General features: G+C 39.4%; 1 protein-coding gene across 2 annotated transcripts in view; it reads right to left on the minus strand.

The window, feature by feature from the left end:
- Window positions 1-1645: 1645 nt before the first annotated feature.
- Window positions 1646-22921, minus strand: part of KLF3 (KLF transcription factor 3) — a 29392-nt gene continuing 8116 nt past the window's right edge. For both annotated transcript variants that reach the window (XM_069791864.1, XM_069791872.1), the window contains exons 3-7: window positions 19258-19354; window positions 12931-13426; window positions 12322-12472; window positions 6815-6975; window positions 1646-5647 (exon numbers count right to left, since the gene is read on the minus strand). In XM_069791864.1, the coding sequence (XP_069647965.1) occupies window positions 5466-5647; window positions 6815-6975; window positions 12322-12472; window positions 12931-13426; window positions 19258-19314 (1047 nt within the window). In that variant the 5' untranslated portion in view covers window positions 19315-19354 and the 3' untranslated portion in view covers window positions 1646-5465. The remainder of the gene's footprint in view (window positions 5648-6814; window positions 6976-12321; window positions 12473-12930; window positions 13427-19257; window positions 19355-22921) is intronic.

The following is a 22921-nucleotide window of genomic DNA, read 5'->3' on the forward strand; positions in this document are numbered from 1 at the left end:
GAAACTCTGTTTCTCTCAGAGGATACATAAAGTGTCAATTATTTTTTGTTTTGGCCAAAGGTAGCAAATGCTTTTCTTCACTGTTTTTTTATGAGGCAATATGCTGTTGAAGACCTTTTTTAAAAAAATGTGTTCATAGAGCTGCTTCTTGGGAAGAAGTTTGCAAGACATGAGTATCTGGTTGAACTCTTGAAATACTGCCATATTAATGTCCGCGTTTATAAAAATGATCTCAGGTGCTGCTCTCACTGATCTCACAGGCCTGGAAGCCCACATGAAAGCAATATTGTGCATCGACTTTGTTAACAGTGTTCGGCCAGGCCAGAGTTTTAATTGTAGAGGGTATGTTAAAAGTGTTTTTATGGCTAAAAATTGTCCTAAAGACACAAAGATCAGTTTTGAATCCTTGAGCAGATTTCTCTGCGTGACAGGATCTGACTCAGTTGTAGAAGGTAAAACAGAAGGAGCAGCTTCATTTCTTAACCACGAGAAAAGAAACAATTTCTTAAAGTACAATCACGTGAGCTTAAATTTTGCCTTTTTCTCAGCCTAAGGGTGACACCCAGTGGCCGATTAAATTATCGCTATTTCCTGAAAATGATAGCTCACGCCCGAAGGCCTGGGACGCCTCTTGCCTCCCAGGAAAGCTGAAGCAGATACTCAGATCAGCCCGGCACACGCAGGACCCTCCTGGGGGGTGTGCGGGCTCGAGGGGACAGGTCACAGCGGCGCTGGGACTCGGTGCCCCCACGCCATCCGTCCCTCCCGCCCAGGAGGCTGTGGAGCGCACAAACCGACTGGTTCGCTGGCCAGTGAACCCCTAAATTCAACGGCGTGGTGGGAACACTGACTCTGGCTTTACAACCAGCAGCCCCGGTTCTCGAGCAGGACGCCAAGAAATACAAGCCGGTCGTTTCCTCACATTCTCTCTGCTGTTTGCGGGGTTTTATTTTTATGCCTCATTTCTGCTGTAGCTCCTTTCCCTTCTGTATGTCACCACGGCATAGCGTAGGTGCTCACCAGGCTGATCTGCTGGGTCCCAGGCAGCAACAGACCAACATCCCGATGCGGTTACCTCAGCGGGAATGGAAAGCGTCGAGAGATGCATAGTGAATTCAACTGGGCTCACTCTTTTTAGGCATCTGAAGAGGCGCGAAGAAATAAAAACATTCTGCGGCAGCTCTACCCGTCACCATCGCCGTCTCTCGGCAAAGCGCGCCCGGATTCGTGCGCGTCGACGCGTTGGCAGTCTGCGCTGTCTGCTCTGGCACCCTGGCCTGGGAAAGGGCCGTGGGGGTAGAGCACGGCTGAAGGAGCAGGCCCAGACCACCGCTCTGCAAGTGCTAAAACCCGCAGAATCGCGTGTTTGGCGCTCTAGACTCCACAACGGACGAGTTAGAATGCCCTAATTAGAAGCAAGTAAACTACTTTTGTGAGTTCGCCACCAAGCGCAGTGCTGGGCACAGCTCCTCCCCAGCACGGGGGCGAGAAGTGGTGTGTGGGCTACCAGCTCCTGCCCTCGGTCATCTGTGGGGCAGGGACACCACGCGGAGAGTGCCCGGGCACTGCCGAAGGGTCACCCGAAAACCCTGGTACCCGTGCCACTGCTCTCTGTCGTACAGCGTATGACGACGTGACCACGAACAACATTCCGAGGGTTTTATTAACAAGTATAATACATACGCATTGTATACTAAATATAGTATGAGGACTGTACAGTACAAATTTATGTTCACAGTTTGACATGACAAAATGTCATTACTGAATTCCCATTGGACTACCAAAGTAGAAACAGTGAAAGTACATTAAACGTTCACATCTTTAGTAAGAAAAGATTACCAAAATGTCTCTGTATTTGCAAGTTATAGTAATGCACGCTAGAAACCTTTAATTACCCATTCAGTCTTATTAGCTTATAAAATATATTACATTTTATTAAAAAATTTCTGCATAGTTTATACAAGTATTAAAGTAAATATAACATCCCTGCTATATTTGCAGGTGAGAGATGCTAAGCAGAAAGATTATTTTGACCCTCTAAAGTACATTAAAAAACAGTGCTAATATCTGTAAAATATAATGAAAACTGGTGTAGCCCTCTTAAGGTATGTAAAATGCTTTCTAATTTTTTATAGAAAAGGATTTGTATTCATCTACATGTTGCTAACCTTGACAGAGACAACAAGATGTGGCATTAGGAATATCACTGCAGAGTAGCAGTGTATATTTAAATAAAGCCACACACATTAATAACTGCTTAGCTTTTTGCGATTGTCTTAGAAACTAGTAATTTATTATAATCAAATGGCTTGAACAGGCACATTTTAGCAAAACAGTATTACCTGTTACACACTGCACAGTGCAATACTGCTAGGGAAAAAGGTGGGATTTTTAAATATACATGTGCTGCAGGACAAGGGTTTTCTATCTTTGTATCTAAACTGGCTTCTCTTGAGGGCAAAGATGGAAGGACTGGCTTTAAGAAGTATTTAGTTGTGTATATTTAAAAATTACAAGATATCCCTCAAATCAAGATTTGCTAAAATGAATCAATGAGCCAGTTAAGAAGATGTAAACTCACATTTTCAGCTGAGAGATGAAAGTGTGTGTTTGACTTTGACATCCCACAAAAGACACCACAGACACAAGTGAAATATCCTATAAGCAAGGCATTTACATGAAATAATGCCAAATATTTATATTTAATATTTAAATTTCTGTAGTTCTAAATCACAAGGCACATGGATAAAGATATTTTAAAGTTCTATTGAATGTCCACTGTATATGTCCCCACAATTAGCAAAAATATTTTCAGGAAAAAGGTACATAGGCTAATGAACGAACATGACAAATAACCTAGCTTAAATTCTCCAAAGTAACTCTTAGTTACAAAGAACTCCTGCTTTTAGAGTACTTGATTTTAGAGTTCTAATTAAAAAAAAAAAAAAAAAAAATTAAAGAAAATATTTTGTGAAAGCCTTAAAAGAGAAATAGAGCATTGGAAAGAAATGTTCTTTAAACATGGCAAATTTCATGCATTTGCATTTGTTAAGCTAAAAATGGGACCAATTGCCATTGAGCTGCTTATGTCTATAGGATCTCATCTGCTTTTTTCCCTAGAATATAATAGAGAATTATTTTCATCCCAGGATACTAAATGTCTGTAGACTTGTGACGGTTGCTACGGGGGCTGTACACAGCCTCTCGGTCAGCGATGTGTCTGCATTCACGGAACTGCCATCAAAACCTAGAGCCTAATGAAGGCCAATTCTGCTACCACTGACAATAAAAATATCCACCCCAACCCCCCATTCTACAACAGCTGCTCATTAATATAATTCTCTTCTCTGCAAGTTCCTCAATGTTAGTTACAACCTGGCCTACCAAAGAAAGACTGATTAATCTCCCCAGGTTTTTCAGCTCCATAGATAAGCAGATGAGGGCCAGTTATAAGATCTGGTGTAACTTCCCTCAGTCCTAGCGAAGTGCTGTAACAGAGCACGTGGATCTTCCTCACAGAAGCTTTGCAGCACTGTTTCCAGGCCTGCTTTGCAAATCCTTGTCCTCCCCTTTGTAGAGCACATGTTCAGGGCTCTATTCCTTAAATAGCCGGTTCCAGACTCCTACACGTAAGCTTTGTTAAACAACTGGAACAATACTTTCTGTTTTACAGCAACTGCCGTAGGAGCGTTTTTCTCCTCTCCAATTCTGTGGGTATGAGGACCTCAGCAGAACAGCTGGAAAACACCTATCACGACAGGAAGGCTCCTTGCACTCACACTCTTCCATCTGCAAGATTTTTCCAGTTTGCTGTTGGACTCCACAAGACGTGGCAGCACAGCCTACCTGCTCCATTAGCTGAGATATACCCACCTGCAGATGGACACTCCACCTGCCTCCTCCTGGAGAGTTTAATGAAACTCCTCCTCCCCTCAACCCTCCATTTTCCGAGCAGGTTTTTCCAAGAGCAATGAAAATCTTGACTTTAGTATGTTGAGTTTGCAGGGAATGGTGTTTACCTTACATAGCGGAGAGAAGAAAACAACACCGGTGTTTGAGAGCCTAGGGAAATACATCCTGTTTCCTTGCAGTACCATGAAGTCTGCCAGCTAATAAAGACAGAAACCTTCCTTTCAGCAGGCTTTCAGAGGCAGGAACATTTCTAGGGTCAACTGCAGGTTGCTTGAATTCAGTTTATTTTATCTATTGAGTTGTATTTGCTGACATGGGTGTTAACACTGGCTGATGTGATACTTTAAGGCAAGACACATCCACAGGAAAGCTTCGTCTACCTACCGTTGAGAGACTACCAGAGTCACAAATCAGAGTTATCAAAAGGATGATTTGATATACGTTTTTATCCAAAACAGATAACATGGCTCAATTTATCATCAGAAGTGCTTCATATCTGATGCCATCTTCTCATAAAAATATTGTGGATTAATAATTTTAAATACTGTAATGTACTAAAGTGGCACACACAACAATACAGTTTGGAGCATTTCTTACGTAATGATTGCTATTTTCTGAGGTCCAGCAAAGAGAAAAAATTATTTAGAGGAAATGTAGGGGAGTGATTGTAGAGGGACAGTCTATATCCCTGAAATGAAGTGTGGTAGGTTTCTACGAGTATCATCTAATGCCATGTCATAGGAGAGTACCATGTGTGTTCCATCCATACACTTGCACAGAAACCAGACATACAGTGTCACACAAGGTCTTCGTTTAACAAATCCACCAGGGCATTATGCAATAAAAACAAGGATATATACTACACTATAATACAGAGGACTGATGACATTGGTTTAGATGCACAATATTATGTACAGACCAATTCCTGCCGATTTTTTCTTCTTGACTGGGGTAAATGATACTATGACTCAATCTTTCTGTAAAGTAATTATAATGCTTAGATTTATTTCTACAGTGTTATTCACTGTTTGGGCAGAGGGGATTTCTAAATCAGGTGTCTTTCTAAGAAAAACTGTTGTGTTAACCATATTGCAGAAATCAACATCGTTGGGAGAGTCCATTCATTGCATTGTTGAGTATAAAATAAGAGTGTATCCTTTACAGGGCACATAAATAAAAGTCTCTGGCAAGGACTAGCATTTTGGATATTCAATAACATTTACTAGTTTATCAGTATATGCTGGGTTGATTATATGAAGAAACCAACAAAAGCTGTTAGTTTACAAATTCCCTTATTCACAATGGAATACATTAAACATACTGTCTGGAGAAAGGGTTTGCTTAGCATCCCCAGGAGAAAAAAAAAAAGTGTTCACATTCTTTAGGTCTGACCCGTGGCAAGGACATAGAAGGGTTAGATAACATCTGTTACTGACCATACGTAAGCTTTTAATGGTATAAACTCAGAGATTCAGACCAGCTGAATCCAAACTAAAATGCATGTGTAAAAAAAAAAAAAAAAAAGTGTGACAGGAGTCAGGGACAGAAGACATTCAAACTAGCATGTGGCGTTTTCTGTGAAGAGCAAGATGGTCCGAACGTGAAAAGCTACGGTCACAGTCTGGGCACTGAAAAGGTTTGATTCCTGTATGCTTGCGGAAATGCCGCGTTAGTTCATCAGAACGAGCAAACTTCCACGTGCACCCCTCCCAAGTGCATTTGTATGGTTTTTCACCTGGAAAAAGAAACACAGAAGCGGGGATTTAAGACACAAACAAACCAGTTAAATATTTGACAGATTTATCCTCCTGCCTTGTCAAATTTCAGCAAGTACTTTAATGCTTACTCAAAAAGCCTCCAAACAGCACTGGGCTGCAGAGTACTCTGCACTAGGAACTGTGTAGTCAAAGTTAACAGATCAAAAAGTTGTTTCCTGCCACAACTTATTTTTTTATTGTCCCTCTGTTCCTTCCTCTGCCATATTAGCACTTGTTTTGTCTCATCAAGCCCAGAAGTGTGAAGGTTTAGGCATTTGTTCAAGTATTTCAAACCCAGGACCCCGTATTCTAGATTAGTTGGGGGAAAACAACTGGTGCTACCATTCAGCACAGCAGGCAGAAATCTTGTTGTGACCTCTCAGTTACTGTAGTATAAGCAACCAGCACCAGTGTCACAAGGAGGTCAACTTAAAATCTCTCTCAATCATTACTTTCTAATATGTGATATTCCTTGTCCTTAACACCATTGTGCTGCCCAACAGGTAAAGGGCTGGCTTGATGTAAGACAGATGTAAACTGGCCTCCGTTTTACCTAGAAGTGTCCCATATCTTTGTAAGAACCTTGGATGTACATATATTCATTCAGCATGCCAAGACGAACATTTCTGCGGAGAACAGAGATAGGGAGATGCTTACTGAAACACTCCCTCAGAAAAGAGCACTATCGGACCAGTGGTTAGTATGTCCACATGAAGCAAATGTGTTTGTATTTGGCACATGGTCCAGACTTTTGCAAATGGGCTACTCCCATGGAAGTCTCAGTCAAATTTAACAGTGATGTAAGAAGTGAGGTAGTGCAATTTGAACTGATTTGGTGTTTACAGGGTGTGCAGAATGAGTAATCTGCAAGCAACTGGACAGAAAATGAGCAAAGGGCCAGTGAATGTAAAGCATACCAGCATACACCGTGATCCTGCTTTGGCTTACAGTCTTTTGGTGTGGGTTTTTCCTGGTGCACCCTCTGTCTTTTGCTCAGCCTATAATTATATTCAGCGCAATGCCAGATCTAACTTCTGTCATTTTGTTATTCACATCTGTGGTCACCTGGCATTAGCACAAACTAAAAGCTTAGTCTACTATTTTACCATAGACTTGACGAAAGAAAAGCATAGCAATGCTCAAACCTGTATGGGTTCTTCTGTGAGCTTTCAGATGGGAGCTTTTAGTATAGACTTTGTTGCAGCCTTCATAATCACATCGATGTATTCTGCGTTTTCTTTGTGTGTCCGGAGATTCCACAGGTAAAGGTCTCTTTCCTGGCTGAACTATAACTGAAGGGTGATTCCTGCAAAGCCAAATTGAATGCTAAAAATGAAAAACATTTAGCACAGCAAACCCCAGCTAATACGATTCATGACAGAGCCCTTTATTCACTACCAGTTTGTCTCTTGGCAGAAAGAACAACATTACACGCATGTCGACAAATTCCAAGAGGGCTTAGCAAGTTTCGTGTATTCTAGCAGTAATATTTTTAAATGTTTACTCACTCTGTGGCATGATGTAGCCATTTTTACTACTCCCTAGCTTTTTTTAAACTTACAAAGGAAAAAAAACCCTTCAAATTCCTGTTTTTCAGTCAAACCCAGATTTCTCAAACTCTGTGAGTTCATAGTGAACTTCTCTTGTACTTGCTAACAGTTTTTCTTCTTCCTTCAAATGTAACTAATTCACTTGTAATTGGAAACAGCTATTCCATATTATTAAAGAAATTGTATCTTTAGGGTTTCAAAGCAGAACTCGATCTTTATTGTTCCAGCCACTCCTTCAGAGAGTAATTAAGAATTTCCTGTTTGGTGCTGGCAGGAGGGTGCGGCCTCCCTACACCACTGACGTCAATTCCTAAAAGTAGAGTTTAGCCTGTGTGGCACACCCACAGGATGTCTGAAGTTGTCCCTCTACCTTCATAAACATCATTTTTTGCTTTTGAAGCCCACAGGTATAGTGCAGGTAACACATGTACTACTAAGGCTCTACAGAGGAGTCTGGACAGGCTGGATCGATGGGCTGAAGCGAATTGTATGAGGTTCAACAAGGCCAAGTGCTGGGTCCTGCACTTGGGTCACAACAACCCCATGCAGCGCTGCAGGCTTGGGGAAGAGTGGCTGGAAAGCTGCCTGGCAGAGAAAGACCTGGGCATGCTGGCTGACAGTCAGCTGAATACGAGCCAGCAGTGTGCCCAGGTGGCCAAGAAGGCCAACGGCATCCTGGCCTGTATCAGAAACAGTGTGGCCAGCAGGAGCAGGGAGGTGGTTGTTCCCCTGTACTGGGCACTGGTGAGGCCGCACCTCGAGTCCTGTGTTCAGTTTTGGGCCCCTCACCACAGGAAAGACACTGAGGTGCTGGAGCGTGTCCAGAGAAGGGCAACCAAGTTGGTGAGGGGCCTGGAGCACAAGTCTTATGAGGAGCGGCTGAGGGAACTGGGGCTGTTTAGTCTGGAGAAGAGGAGGCTGAGGGGAGACCTTATCGCTCTCTACAACTACCTGAAAGGAGGTTGTAGCGAGGTGGGTGCTGGTTTCTTCTGTCAAGTGACTAGTGATAGGATGAGAGGAAATGGCCTCAAGCTGTGGCAGGGGAGGTTTAGATTGGACATTAGGAAAAATTTCTTTACTGAGCGGGTTGTCAGGTATTGGAACACGCTGCCCAGGGAAGTAGTGGAGTCACCATCCCTGGGTGTTCAAAAAACACGTAGACGTGGCACTTCAGGACATGGTTTAGTGGGCATGGTGGTGTTGGGCTGACGGTTGGACTCAATCTTAAAGGTCTTTTCCAATCTGAACAATTCTATGATTCTATACATATGGGCTCCTGTGACAAACAAAAACTTAAAACATTCACGCATGTGAAAACATATCAAGCTTCTTAAAAGGTGTCATTGACTGCGGATAGTTAGGTTTGAACAACACCCCTACTGTAGAACTGGGGACAACCTTGATTCTTTCTTCCATGTCAGTGTTAGAAAAGGAAGTAAGTATGTTCATCAAAAAGTGGCATTACAAATCTTGCAACCTCACAAAGGCTTTTCAGCTCGTTAGCAGACCTGTATCAGTGCTTTTAATATATTTTTTAGCTTTTAACTGAAACTTAGTATATAGTGTACAGATACTAGCAGTCCTTGTTGCAAAACCAGCTCCTCCATGTGACAGAAATAAGCTTTCTAGAACTCCCGTCTTTTCTCAGTTACTGTATTTCACATTTCTTTACCAACTGAATTACATTTTATAACGTTAGGTTGTCTTAGTTACTTAAACTAAGTTCCTTTAGCGCCTCATTTTCAGAAACACTGAATACCTACTCCTTTCAGCAAAATAAAGGGCATGTGCTAAAGACAGAAAATCTTGTGCATGGTTTAGAAAGGAAAAAATTTGCTATTACTCTCCACAGCAGCAGGATGGGAATTACTGATGTGGGAAAAGTTTAATTCTGTTATTAGTTCTTTTATTACAGTTACAAGCCTGAAATTTGGAGCCAAATTCTCTTTCTTGGGTGTTTCTGTGACTGTTGAGTGATGTACTCTTCAAGTACACATTAAATCTAGCTAAAAATACTGTAATGGCGGGAAACCCCAGATGGTGATGTTAGACACAGATGTACATACTTAAATAAGAAAGGCAGGCTTTTAGCTTCCAAATAAATGCTTCTCTAAAGCAATGCTCAGTTTTAACGCTGTTGCATACCAGTCTTTTTGGAGAAGCTCTGGCTTAGGACAGCACGCAAACTTGGTTTAAATCCCTATGTGTGGAGGCTAGTCCTGGACATGGTAACATCTGGAAAAAGGGAGAAAAAGGATATTGGCTGTACACTGTTTGTGATGGTTTTCAATCTAAGAGCGTGTAAAAAAACGATGAGAATTTGTCTCTGTCTCATTTTCCCTTTAGCGGAAAGGAGGCTGGCAAGACTATGGAATGTTATCAATAATCAGATAGGGTGTGGCAGTTTTAAAAAATGGTTAAGGTGGTGTCAAAACTCAGAGTAACATTAAGTAAGTGCCAATAACAAAAGCACAGCCCTAATTCTTTCATTCCCTCTTACACAACCAGATACAAATTCACCTAAGTCTAACTATTTAAGCGCCATTCTTTAATAAGTAAGAGTATCTTCCAAAAATCATGTTACATTTTCAACAGCTTTTTCCCCTTCTTTACCAAGACCATACTATGTTGACAGCATGAGTTATAGACTTCGACACTTGCACCCACGAGAAAATAGGACGTTAATGAGGCTTCTTATATTTGGTCAGAGATTATTACCTCAAGTTTGATTTTAGAAATAACTGTATAGTTATGCCAATTATCAGACATACTAGAAAGTCCAAAAATCGCTACAGAAATGCCACCAACTTTATGTACATAATGTGTATGCCAAAAATTAACACTAAAGCAAAATCAGTCACTTAAAAGTGAGACTGAAGGTTTCCTATGCTCCTTTAATGTCGCTTATGTGTCTGAATAGTGCACTCTGGGCAGGTGGAACCTATGAAAAATGATAAAAAAATCATTGCCTAACTATAGCTCATGAAGCAGAGAGAGGCTGATGAAGCTGTGAGACAACAGGAAATTTTATAAAGGTCTAGGTCTCTCATCTTGTAACTTGTGTGATTTGTCTCTGTATTTTTTTTTAAATGATAAAAAGATGAAAACTACCATTTACAAACTTCTTGTTGCGGATATAGCAGAATGTGAATTTGAAAGGGCTGGCTTTAGGAACGAGCAAGAACTTCAGCTCTACAGGACAGCTAGGAAGCAATTTAAGCCATTACAATGTGAGGACAGGGTCTCCATAAACATAATGTTCTGCACGGGCAAGCAAAGGAGATGCTTTGAAAACACAGACTATTCAAATGTTTTTTTGTGACAACACTACCTACACGTTATACCAAATTTTATATTCTTTGCTCAGCGGAAGGGTTTCCTGTGGAAACTGGACTCATTGGGAAATAATTAATGCAAATCACTAATGCAGGTGACAAGTCTGCAGAAGTCTCAGCCCTGGAGGAAGGGTGTGGCATCAGCCAGGAACAGCACTTACTGGTTTGCTCTTGTTAAAGAGGCCTAACAAAGGACAAAAGTAAACCGAACCATTTCATAGTCCTGACCTAGCAGAAGTTAGTTCCAAGTACATGCAGACCTGACTCCCTTATGTGGTAGGTCCATTATGGAAGATAAGGAACTCCCTAGTAAACATGGATGTTTACTATTTTATTTTATGTTTAGTATAATAAACCAGATAAGGTTATTTTTAAATAAACAGCATACAGTTTATAAAAGCTAGCTGGCAACTAGTTAATTGCAAAGAGCCTGCAATCTAGAAGCTGCATCTAAGCTGGTTAGAGACCTGAAAATGAGGAGGGGTGCCCACAAGAAGGCTATGCAGAATGTAGTTAGCTTTGGAGCCACGGTGTGCCTTCTAACCTGGGAACAGTCATGAGCAAGAGGAAGAGGCTGCCTTCTGAAGGGAATGCAGCCTACTGCCCATCTCATGCTTTCTCCCTCTTTCTGAATCGCCCCACATTCACACACCGGTTTTGGGAGTCTGGCTTGGAGCCCTTTTTCCCCACTCTAGGAGGTGAGGTCTCACAACCATTCTGAGGGCGACGGTGAGCAGGAAGAAAGGGCAGAAATGGATTCTGAGGCCATGTACTGTGAGCCCAGCTGAGTTCCCAGCTTCAGCTCCTGCCAGAGTCATGCCAGCAGCCTGCATGCCTGCCCAGAGCAGTGCCTGCTGAAGGATGAGCTGGGCTCTGGGCCATTCCATAATTTTGGTTAAGTTGACAGAATTTTCCCTAGGAAAACAGGAAATGGCTCCTCAGGTACTTCCTGAGAAATCTTTAATATTTCCAATTAAAAAGTTTCTGCCCCAGACCTCACTACTTCTTTCTAGCCCTTGCTATGCCTTCTGTAAACAGGACTGGTTTAACCCCTGTTAGATCTGTGATCCAGTTCATGCAGTGGCCCCAGTTACACTTGTACCAGCACAATGAATTGGTACTGACTGGGGCAGAAACAAATGGCTGGGAGGAGAGCAAACTTCAGGATCTACTTGAGCTGCCAAAAAAAACTCCAACGGAACAACGGTCTTAGGTAAACATGGAATTTCACTCAATATATGCAGAACTTGTAGGCCTGAGGGGGTTCTTTCCACCAAGTAGCCAACATTTTTTAAAAGACAAAGAGGTCCTCCAACAAAAAGTCACAAGAATCTTTTTAAAAAAAGGTATTTTAGGTAACATAAATACAGAGATCAGTATGCAATGTCTTTACAGTATCTTTCCAGTTTGCTGCTGGTTTTACATAAACAGGTCTCACTGGCTTATTGGGATTTCTACTTTCAGTAAATCGTAGGATAGCGACTAACATTACTTTAGAAATGCATTATATTAAGTGGCCAAGCTATGTGGTTGCGATGTACCAATACGTATCAACTCCTGTACTGCTAAAGACAAAAAAAACATTGAAATCACATTTCACAGTGGCAGGGGAATGATGTTTTTCTGTATTTTATCACATGTCCTAAAGCACAGCAACACTTCCCCCCCTTACCCCCCCCTCAAAATTGGTAACTGCTGCAATGAACTACTTTTCATTCTTCTGCTGATCTTGGGACTAGCTAGTAGTCCAAGCAGTTAGCTACTTACTCTTGCAACATTACTTGCTGGGGAGACAATGAGGTCATCATTGGAGGTGACATTTGTTCAGGATAGAAGTCAGTCTTCGATGGTTCGCTTCCTGGCTCTACTTTGATTGTTTTCTTCAGTGTAGGCTTCTCATAAGACTCAATGACAGGCACTGTATGGGGGAGGGTAGGAGAGGGAAAGCAACACATCAAAAATACAGAGAGTTATGGAAATAAAAACTGTATGTAAAAATCTAGAGTTAAAACAAAAGAAATCCCCCAGCTCTATATTTAGTGCAAGAATTTATGCTAAAATACAAAATCTTCCAATTTTAGTCTATCTCCTGATGAACTATGATGCAAAACAGTTCTCTTCATCAGTCCAACATTTTTATCAGTCAGTAGATAAATCTCAGTAGATAAATAGCTTTATGCAGGTATAAATCAGAATAGAATACAACCTTGGTAAGTTTGGTAAAATAGTTACACAATAAATTCTATGCCTGTATATTTTAGAAGAACAGGAATTATGTTCCATTTCCTAAAATGTGAAAAACACACAAAGTGCTTGGATATACAGTTATTTTCTCAGGATGAGATGGCATAAAAAAGAAACTCTGACAACACCAACCTTGCATGCTACTTGGAGTTTCCATCTCATCTGCAAGAACTGTGGACACCATGATGGGCTGCTGAAGATGGGGAGCATACATAAAAGGAACTGGCTGGACCACAACAGGCTGTATAACTGGGAGTATTCCAGGGCTTCTCAGTCCGTGGCGTGAAAGAGCGGCTGCCATTACAGGTGGGATTGTTATTGGCATGGAAATAGGCTGTACTCCTGGGGGTGATGGTGTGAATTTACTGAGAGGTGAGCTGGGTGAGGACAGAGTCAATCCAGGTGAAGTTCTCCTATGCACAGTCTGAAATTTTAAGGGGGAAGGAGAACTTCCAGTTGAAGGTGGTGAGCTCCGTTTGTTCACTGTAAGGTCTACTGGCTCCATCTGGATTCCATTTGATAGTCCTTCGGGGTTTGAGTAGAATTTATTGTGCAACATACTCGGTGTAGAGTAAATGACGCTATATTTGTTTGGCTTCATTTGGTCCATGTAATTGGACGGGTATGACTGTCAGGAGTAGGAAAAAAATAAAGAAAATCAAATAATAAATCAACACACACACAATTACTGCTGAAAAAGAAAGGCAGCTAATAAAACTGAGGCAAAATGAAAAAGTTTCAAGAAGGCACTTTAATGTACTTTCTAAATAAAAGTGAATTAAATAAAGCCTAAGATTTCACACAAAGGAAGTTATTCAAGTACTGACTGATTCACTAACTGTTTCAGAAGCAATGTAAAACAGATGATGAAAACAAATCCTCAAGGCTTATTCAACTCTTTTTCTCCCTTAAAAACTGCTTTTCATACACTAAGCTGCACATTACTTAACTGACCTGGGAGATACATGGTGCTGTGCCCAGCATATAACTGTATACTGAGGATCATGAAGTCAAGCAAGAGGGGAGTTAAATTGGACTTAGAATTGCAAGTAATGGGTCCCAATCAACTGCTTAAGTAATTGGAAAACAATCACCACTAAAGCAAGAAATTACGTATTTGAACCCTACAAGCAATAAAAACCACACAGCTGAACTATATAAGTGATGGGTGATAAACTCAAGAGTGCAAAAGGTAAATTCTAAAATTTTTTTTTTTTTTTTGAGAAATAAAGCAGCTAACTAGCCCATCAGATTTTGGAAAACTGGTATAAAGATAAACATTTGGCACATTGGAAGAATATTCCTGTTAATGGTCGCCAGCAGTTCTCATTACAAGATCATATAAACCCTGAAGCTAATCTTGACCTATGTGATGATCTTCATATTTTAGTGGAAACAATTTTTGTAAACCAAGAAGTATTAACAATTATTGCAGAGTATAGTGTTATTAAACAACTATCCAGATCGATTTTGCATTTTAGAAGTGTTGAAAACTGAGGTAACTTAAAATGGAACCTAATGCGATGTTCTAACATGGCAGACAGACATAGAAAATGCAATCCACACAGTTTTTTAGCCTTTAGATGTTGTAAATTTTTTGAAATGAAATGCTATCTTTGGATTCTAGGTAAGTAAAGCTTCACATTAATGCTAAGCAGTTTCACACTAATATTGAAAAACTGCTGAATTCTTTGGCACCAAAAAGACCTTGATAAGTGGGGTTAAAAAAATATTTGAAATGGTAGAAAGTGAAACAGAGTAGAAGTATAAAACTATTGTATTTTTATACAATCATTTCCATGACATTTCAATTATTTTCTTCCCAGGGTGAAAACTTCTAGCAATACATCTTCCTGATTTCTTACCTCTCCCTTGCCTGTGAGGAATAGGTAGTTGATTTTAAATGTCAACATTAACTAAAAGTATTTTTGCAAAATGACACAAATGTATTTTTCTTTTTTTCAGTTACTGTTTGAAACAGTGAGTTTAAGTATTAAATTTTCCTGCATTCATATCACTGTGATAAAACAAAGCTGAGTCACCTATTCCACAAAATACTCAAATAAAGCAGCATACACAATGGTGATTAATCTTAAAACAGTAAACATTACATTAAAACCGCTGAAACTTTATTTATTCTCTTTATGACTATTCTTACAAATTCAGTCTATAAAAATGTTCATCTTCAATGGTAATTGGTTCCTCAGAATTCTATTAAAATACCTTTATTGCAAGCAGTGCTGACTAAAACAAGCTCTATAGATTTGCCACCATTGCTGAGTCCAGTGACAAATTTATTAACATTCTAAGTGATGAAGGCCACTGAATATTGATAGAGTTTAATATTTAACAGTACTTAGTATCTACTAAATCTGATCAAGTTATGGGCATAGGCAAAAATTCAAAATTTAAACACATAAGAGATACTAAGTACTTCTGTTAAAATTGTCGTTACTGGTTGCCAGTACAAAGTCTACTCGGCTTCAACAGACTGTAAATGTTCCACCACTAAGCCTCAGTGCATTTACAGTGCTGCAAGTTTGTCAGGGATGATCACAAGGTCACTACCTATGAACATTTCTTCCATTGCAAGAATACTAGAAAGGAAAAAGAACACCTATGCAATTTAAATCTTAGGGAATGTTTTTGGTCAACGAGTCTATTAAAGAACAAAGCATCTCCAAGCTGCAACCTTTATATATAAACAGTTATCCTCTTGCAACTCTTCAAGTAACACCAGGTTTGTGTTGAAAAAATACCAAACTATTAAAATGTTGTGCAGAGAACTGTAAACTAGAAAAGTTAAGTAAAACATATTTAGACAAGGAAGAAATATTTCTTCCAGGAATTAGGAAGAAAATAGTCATGTTTTTAAGAAGTAATTATTTTAGGGACTTGGTATTTTAACCCATATGCCTTGCATTATTTTGCATAGAAGGTTTTAATTGTTGTAATTAAGCTGGCGCAGATTTAACATAAGCTATTTTTTCTGGCAGTTTGGGGAAGCTGAATCATTTTTCTAAACTTTTCTTCCTCCTGCAATTCTAATTCCTATGTTTCTACCTGAACTGCAGATAAAGTTGTGATAGAAAAATGTGGTGCAACAAATTCTCTGTGTTGGGAAGAAAAAGGGTGGAAAAGTTCAGATGGATGCTAGAACAATGAAGAGGAGAGTATCTACTGAATTTTGAAGCAATTCATTTTATAAACTACATAACCCTATGAATTTAACTTTAAAATTTAGCCAGCCTCTTAGAAAAACAGGAACAGGTGAAGAACCTGCTTACCTTCTTACACTATTTGTCAAATCAGTATCATGTAAGAGGATGAATAGGATTTAATCCAAATAGTAGCTAATACATGAAAAAGCATTCTCACCACATGAAATTTGTATTCCAGCACACTAAAGATCTCAACCCCCCATATAGCACATAGCTGTCTTTAAAAACAGGTGAAATAAGTAGTTTTGGGACTGATGGAAGGGCAGAGAAAACCTCTTTATTTCAATTCAAAGAAAGATGGTAACACATAAAAAAGCAACTTCTTTCCTTCTTTCACTAAACAGTAACTGGTATTTGTATGAATGTTTAAAAAGTCCTTGCAGCAAATATTTAGGTAGGACTCAGGTGACTTTGTCACTAGTTCATTAAGAACTATCATAAAATGTGTTCAATAATTCAATTCAATAAATAGCATGAGCTGTCGGTAGTGTGATGAAATACTGTGGGTGTGAGCTTCAGTCATGCGAGAAGTATAGTTAATCCTTTCAGCCACACACCCTGAAATACAGTGGTGTCAAAACCATAATTTGTTTCCTTCTCCCACCCCAACTAACAGGATTTTTTTAAAGACAGACTTTATACCTACAGACAGTGTATGTTCAGGTAAAATAACAAATAATTCCTAAGGGGCTTCATTTAGTTTGGCCTCTAATAATACCATCAGAATGAAAGATAAGATAAAATAAACCCTGATTTTAGATTTCTGAGTTATGTCAGCCCACGATGAACTGAATGCTATGCTTAGCACTTCTAAAACATCACATTAATGGTTTCTCTTTCCTTCCACCTCTTCAAAAGAAGTTCAAGAAAACTAACACACTCAGTGGCTGCTATCCTTTCGTATGTTCTCTCTACAGAATGATTCCTCCCTTTAGAGGGGTCTCAAGAGCAGTTTCTGCTGGGGAGCCGCTGCAGCAGGGCTCCAAGGAAGCCACAAGACCAAGAAGTGCTGGGAAAGCCAGGACCTCAAGGGCTTGGGGCTAAACAGCCTGTGTGTGTACAGAAGCTGAAACACACACACTCCTCAGCCCAAGGGAAATCAGAGTAATCTCCATGGGGGGAACTGCACTCAAAAAATGTCCTTTCCTCTGGACTTTCTGCTTTTCCTTTCCTGTGGTTTTCTTTTTTTTTTTCATTATGCAGTAACAAAAAGGAAAGCATACAGATTTGGTAAAATACTCTGAATAGTCTATAATGGCTGGTCAGAGTGATGACACTGAGCTATAAGAACATCCAAGATGACTCCAGGGGCCCAATGCATGGCAGGTACCACACCTCTGCAAGGAGCACATGGTATAGAATAAGCAACATTTGAAACTACAGTCTTGAAATGCACTTGGCTCAGAAATGCTCCCTTGTTCTTCCCATTGCAGTTTTTCCCTCATCTGCCAGTCTGGGGAAGACTGCTTACTCCTCTCCCGGTCAGCCTGTTGAGAGACTGACCCTGTCCATCTTGCAGAAGCACACAGCTGTCTGGGACAGGATCTTGTGTCTCTCGTGTGCATCATCCCAAGCCACTGCAGAACCTTCTTTGGGAGGTGAAGGCACATGAGTACAAAAGACAGCCCACAGTGTCCCTACAGCGATTTTCTGTTATTTGTGTAATGACACTTTTCTTGTAAAAGTGGCCCATTTTCCACCTTTGATGTACACAATTAAATATTCTCAGATAATCGTAGATTATCAGCACTAATCTTAATAAGGTTATGCAATAATTGTGATTGAAATGACAGTCTGGCTAATACTGAAGTTCTTTCTTGACCCAAATATTGGAATTTGTCATACTTACACTCTCAGCGACAGATCAGTTATTTTTCTATCATTGCTCTCAAGTAAATAACCCCATGAAAGTCAAACTGTAATTTTAACATGCATGTAAATTTAACTCTCAAAAAGTGTTATTAATAACACTTGAAGAAATCAAACTGCTTACAGATGCATTTAAATTGATGACAATTATTCTACATTTTAAATAAAACAGGAAGCAAACTTTTCACTGAAAGATGCCATTCAGAGCATGAGTTTAGTGCACTCTAATTTATGCACACTGACTTCAACCTTTTAATTGATCAGCCTTTCTAGGGGTGTGGTTTCATGTTACACTTAATCTGATTTTATGGCAGGCTGCTGGTGAAAGGGGAGGTCCGGTTCCCTTGTCCTCCCCCTTCCCCTTGCTCTAGCATTGACCAGCTGCACAGAATGAGTCAGATCAGCTTCCTGATCTGACCAAAAAATATGGGTATTTTTGGTGGGTTAGCAATTCTGACTATTCATTGAGCTGATCCAAAGGATACCAATCATTCTGTGGCCACACAATTGCTTCATGTCATACAAAGGAGACACAAAGCTGGAAAGGAGGGAGAAGAGCCTGAACCTTCCATTTCAGCAGCGGCCTACAGTTGAACAGGTGAAGTATACATGAAACTGCTTCCTAAGGCTGTATTTCCCTGGCAGCCTAAATCATCACAATTCCCACTGTCCCCCTCCCAGCTAAATGTTACTGCTGATCTTGCTTGAGACCCTTCTTTGAGATGACCCTATACACCAAGCTGATGGAAAATTAACCCAGTTGAAAAGAAAAGTCTCCCCTTCCCCTTTTTTCCCCATTCCTCCCCACTGCCCTGCTTCTCATCTGTTCACATGGTAAGGTAATGCACCCAGCTTACCCAGCAAAAAGCCACTGCTTTTTTTGTCAGGATTAATTTTCTACTGTTTAGAGCGCAGAATTAGCTCCAGGCACATGTTGTCAAGACCAAGAGAGAAACAGAAAAGGGGACATTGAGAAGCTGTTCATTTAGTTCAAAGGTGTAGAATCGAAACCACAGGCCCTTCGCACCTCACTGTGAAGTCTGGCAACTTAATTTCAACCCACCTCCATCAGCATGAGCTACAGCGATCATATTTGGACTGCAGTGGCTGAGGAGTACTTGGATGTTCTCTCCTCTGCTCTGGGGATGGAAGCACCAGCAGAGGTAATGGGGCAGGTCATCTAGGGGCAATAAACTCATAAACTACAGAAAAGGGTTTCCTAAAATATGAATTTGATTGTCCTAAGAGCAAAATATAGCTTCACAGCCTTTCCTAAGCTAGTCCAAAGCTTAGAGAAACCCTGGTATGAATTTAAAGATGAAAAACCTATACAGTAATCACAAAGGCTAATGTATTTTAAAAGTCTTACCACTGAAACAGGCTCCATGGCTTCTTGCTTGATAGGGACTGGGTCAAACATTAGCATCTTTTTTATTCAGCTGTTCTGATGTCTCTGATGTCCTGGCCTGCAGGGGAAAGATAAGGTGTTACAAAGCCGCAGGAAATCCCGTAAACTTTCTGAATTGTACAGAACTTACTATTTTGTCATATTAATGTGAATATTTATCCACCTCTAACATAGCTTCTTAAATATTTGACTGGGCTTCATTTAAATATTTCAGTTATTGTAAGTTTATTCTTTCCCAATTGCTGTTGAAACAAAGGGACATTTGCTCACTTTAATGGAACTAATTTGAATTTTTATTGTGCATGTCAGCATACCAAGATCACAGAACTGTCACTTTCATTAGCTGTCAGTGTATAAACACATCACAGTTTAGACTAGGCATTTCTCATCAGCATTACAACTTAAGAATAATCTTGTTTATACAAGTGAACTGATTCTGGAGAGGACATCTTTTTTCTAAGAGTCCTGGAGTTGAAACTTTCACACACAGTGACACTGAAATCAATGCAAAAGAAAGATTAAAATCCAGGACTAATTTGGAGAGGTATATTCAACATGTTGCAATGACTTAACATAAAAAAATACATCAGTTATTTGCCTGAGATAATAAACCTACTGACAATTCAACAATTTGTGCTAACTGTGCAAAAGAGAAGCATTTAAAAAAATCTGGTTGTATTCTGTGCAGCTTCACTACAGTGTTCAACCTCACTTATCCAATTCTAGCTTATCTCAAACTGCCTGAAATAAAAGTATTTAGCAAAAAGCATGTCATAACTTAACTATCATATTACACATCTGCCACGGTCAACTTGGAAAGATGCTGTGAAGGGAAGGAGGAGACACCTCTGCTGGGCAAAGCCGTAAGGTTATGGAGTAAAAAAACAAGAGAAGCAAAGGAAAGCGGTTCTCAATGACATTTAGATGTTGGCAAGCTTTTTATAAATCACTTGAGGTTATACATTATATAACTGATGTTAAAGTAGCAAGTTCTGACGATACACTGTATGGTTCCCAGCCCTGCCTGGAAGTGGTATGACCTCTGTTAAGATCTGAGGACAAAAAAAAATTACACAAATTCAATTTTGACCAGTAGATGGCACTGGAAAGAAACAAATACAGCCAGACTACAACATCCAGACAATTTCACCCTGCGGAAGTAGGCTAAAGGCTCAACAACAGATTTGTAGCTGTGGCCGGAAAATCCTCCCAGAAATCGAAATGAAAATTTAAAGATGTACCTGCTCAAATTAAAATAATTCTAATAAGCCTACACTAATGAACAATCTTGCAATTAACTATCATGTGTGTTTATAGCTAAAACTTTGTTAAGAGCTTCCAGAGAAAGATGGCATGAGTTGTTGCAAGTCTATCATTAATTATTCAGGTATATTAATAAAGTTTAAAGACTTACGGAAATATATTACAACAGTGTATTGAATAATGGAAACAAACAAGTATCAAAAGTATCTTCATAATTCTTCTTACAAAAGTCAAAGGCCTGACAAAACCAAATCGCAAAAAAGTGAAACAAACAGAGCAGCTCAATGTAATTTCCAGTTTAAACTTAACATGTAGTTTTATTTTAGAAGCAGTTGTGTAAGAATGCACTATTTGCTAAAAGTTGTGATAATTTTGTAAATACTTTAAGTATGTTTGTGAGAAGGTTATTAATTATACTATTTTTCTTTGAATGGTTATCTTTTTCAGATTTTTAACATTTCACATAGCTAGAACTAACATTTCAGAAGACTGTCTTCCCAGAAATATATCCATGTATCTATGCATTAAATACATATATGCATATCTATGCATCACTCACGCACATTCCCACACACATATATGGATTGTGAAAACAGGAAAAAAGTTATACTTTTGGACATAAAAAATGTTTAAAGTAAAATGTAGCCTGTCAGACCTCATATATAAGAATTTGGAACTACTTGCTTTCAAGTTTCCAGAAACTTTCTAAATTTTAGTTTATATGTGCACAGATAAACTGACACACCAATTTGTACTTTAGTGAAGGAAAGAAGGAAGGGAGAAACAGAGAGGGAAAAAGAGAGAAAAAAGGAAAAGGAAAAAGGAGGAAAAGGAAAAAAGGAGGAAAAGGAAAAAGGAGGAAAAGGAAAAAGGAGGAAAAGGAAAAAGGAGGAAAAGGAAAAAGGAGGAAAAGGAAAAAGGGAAAAGGAAAAAAGGAGGAAAAGGAAAAAAGGAGGAAAAGGAAAAAGGAGGAAAAGGAAAAGGAAAAAGGGAAAAGCAAAAAGGAAAAAGGAAAAAGGGAAAAGGGAAAAAAGAAAAGAGAGAGAGAGAAGGAAAGCATTTGTTCCAAGTAAGCAGTCATGCTCCCAGGCTATTCTTTTTGTCATTTTTGTTGTTTTAAAATTTGATTTTCTTCAGTTTAAGAGTTACTGCTTTTCACCTTTTACTCCAAGAAAGTGCATGAAAGACACTTGATACACATTTCACATGTCATGCTACACATTTGAGTTGTTTCCTCAGAGGGCTCTAAATTACTGTGTAGGAATTAGACTGACATAGACAACAGAAAGTGTACTGCACTGAATAAAAGTGAAAAGGAATTCTCGATCTTTCTCGGGTGCAGTCATCTAAAAACAGCAGAGGAAAACGTTACTTTTATTGCTGCATCATAGTACAGAAATTGAGCACTTCTTTATCACATTACTCTTAAGCGGTAGGTTTCTTTTCCCCATTTGATAGTGACTGGAAACCAATTTTCAAGAAAGGAAAATTAATTAATATATAATGCTTGGTTCTGTCGGTCCAGATCAGAGGGTCAAATTCTTATTTGGTAGAAAGTGATAGAGCTGCTATAGTCAATACAAACCAGCTTTGGGTCTGGCATTTAAAATTTAGCTCAGAAGGACACTTTCCTAAGGCTGCAAATAAACTCACAAAAAATTCTCTTTGTATTTAAAAATAATGCTCCAAATCTATTGCTTGGACGACATTCACAAGCAAATACGTGCATGCACACTAACACAGAAATAAAGCATGCTACTCCTACTAAGAAGTCAGTAGTTTTTCCTAGTCTATTTGTAAAATTGTGCCTACTAACTCAAAAACTCAGTCTTTCTCTCCTAAATGTTTGAGAAGGGGGCAATAGGGAAGGTAAACAGTCTTATCTGTTTCTATTACAGAGGAATGAAAAAATAGTTGGGTTCTACTTTACACACTGATTTCATAATGTACTTGTTTGAAAGCCCACAAATTGTTTAGTAAATACAACTAATTTCTGGAAAATCAAAACACTGTCTCTCATTCCTGAGATACCCCGGAAAAAAGAGTGAGGAGACAACAACATATTCATATTAAGCGTATTAAAAAATAAGGGCCTTTGTCTTTCACATTATTAGATAAACTATTTTGCATTAAAGGGGTTTTTTCATGTGGGTTAAAAGAATTTAAAATGCATGTAATCTGAAACTAAATAATTAACTACAATCCAGTAGGCAAACATTCCACCCTCTTTTTTTTGCTCTCCCTCTCTTTTTCTGCTAACAAGCCACCCAGTTTTACTTTCTTGCCTCCTCCCATTCACTCCACCCTGTGGATCTCCGCCAAGTCAGTCCAACTTGTCCAAACAGGACATGGCTTTTGATAA

The sequence above is a fragment of the Haliaeetus albicilla genome, chromosome 1, assembly GCF_947461875.1.
Source record: "Haliaeetus albicilla chromosome 1, bHalAlb1.1, whole genome shotgun sequence".
Lineage (NCBI taxonomy): Eukaryota > Metazoa > Chordata > Aves > Accipitriformes > Accipitridae > Haliaeetus > Haliaeetus albicilla.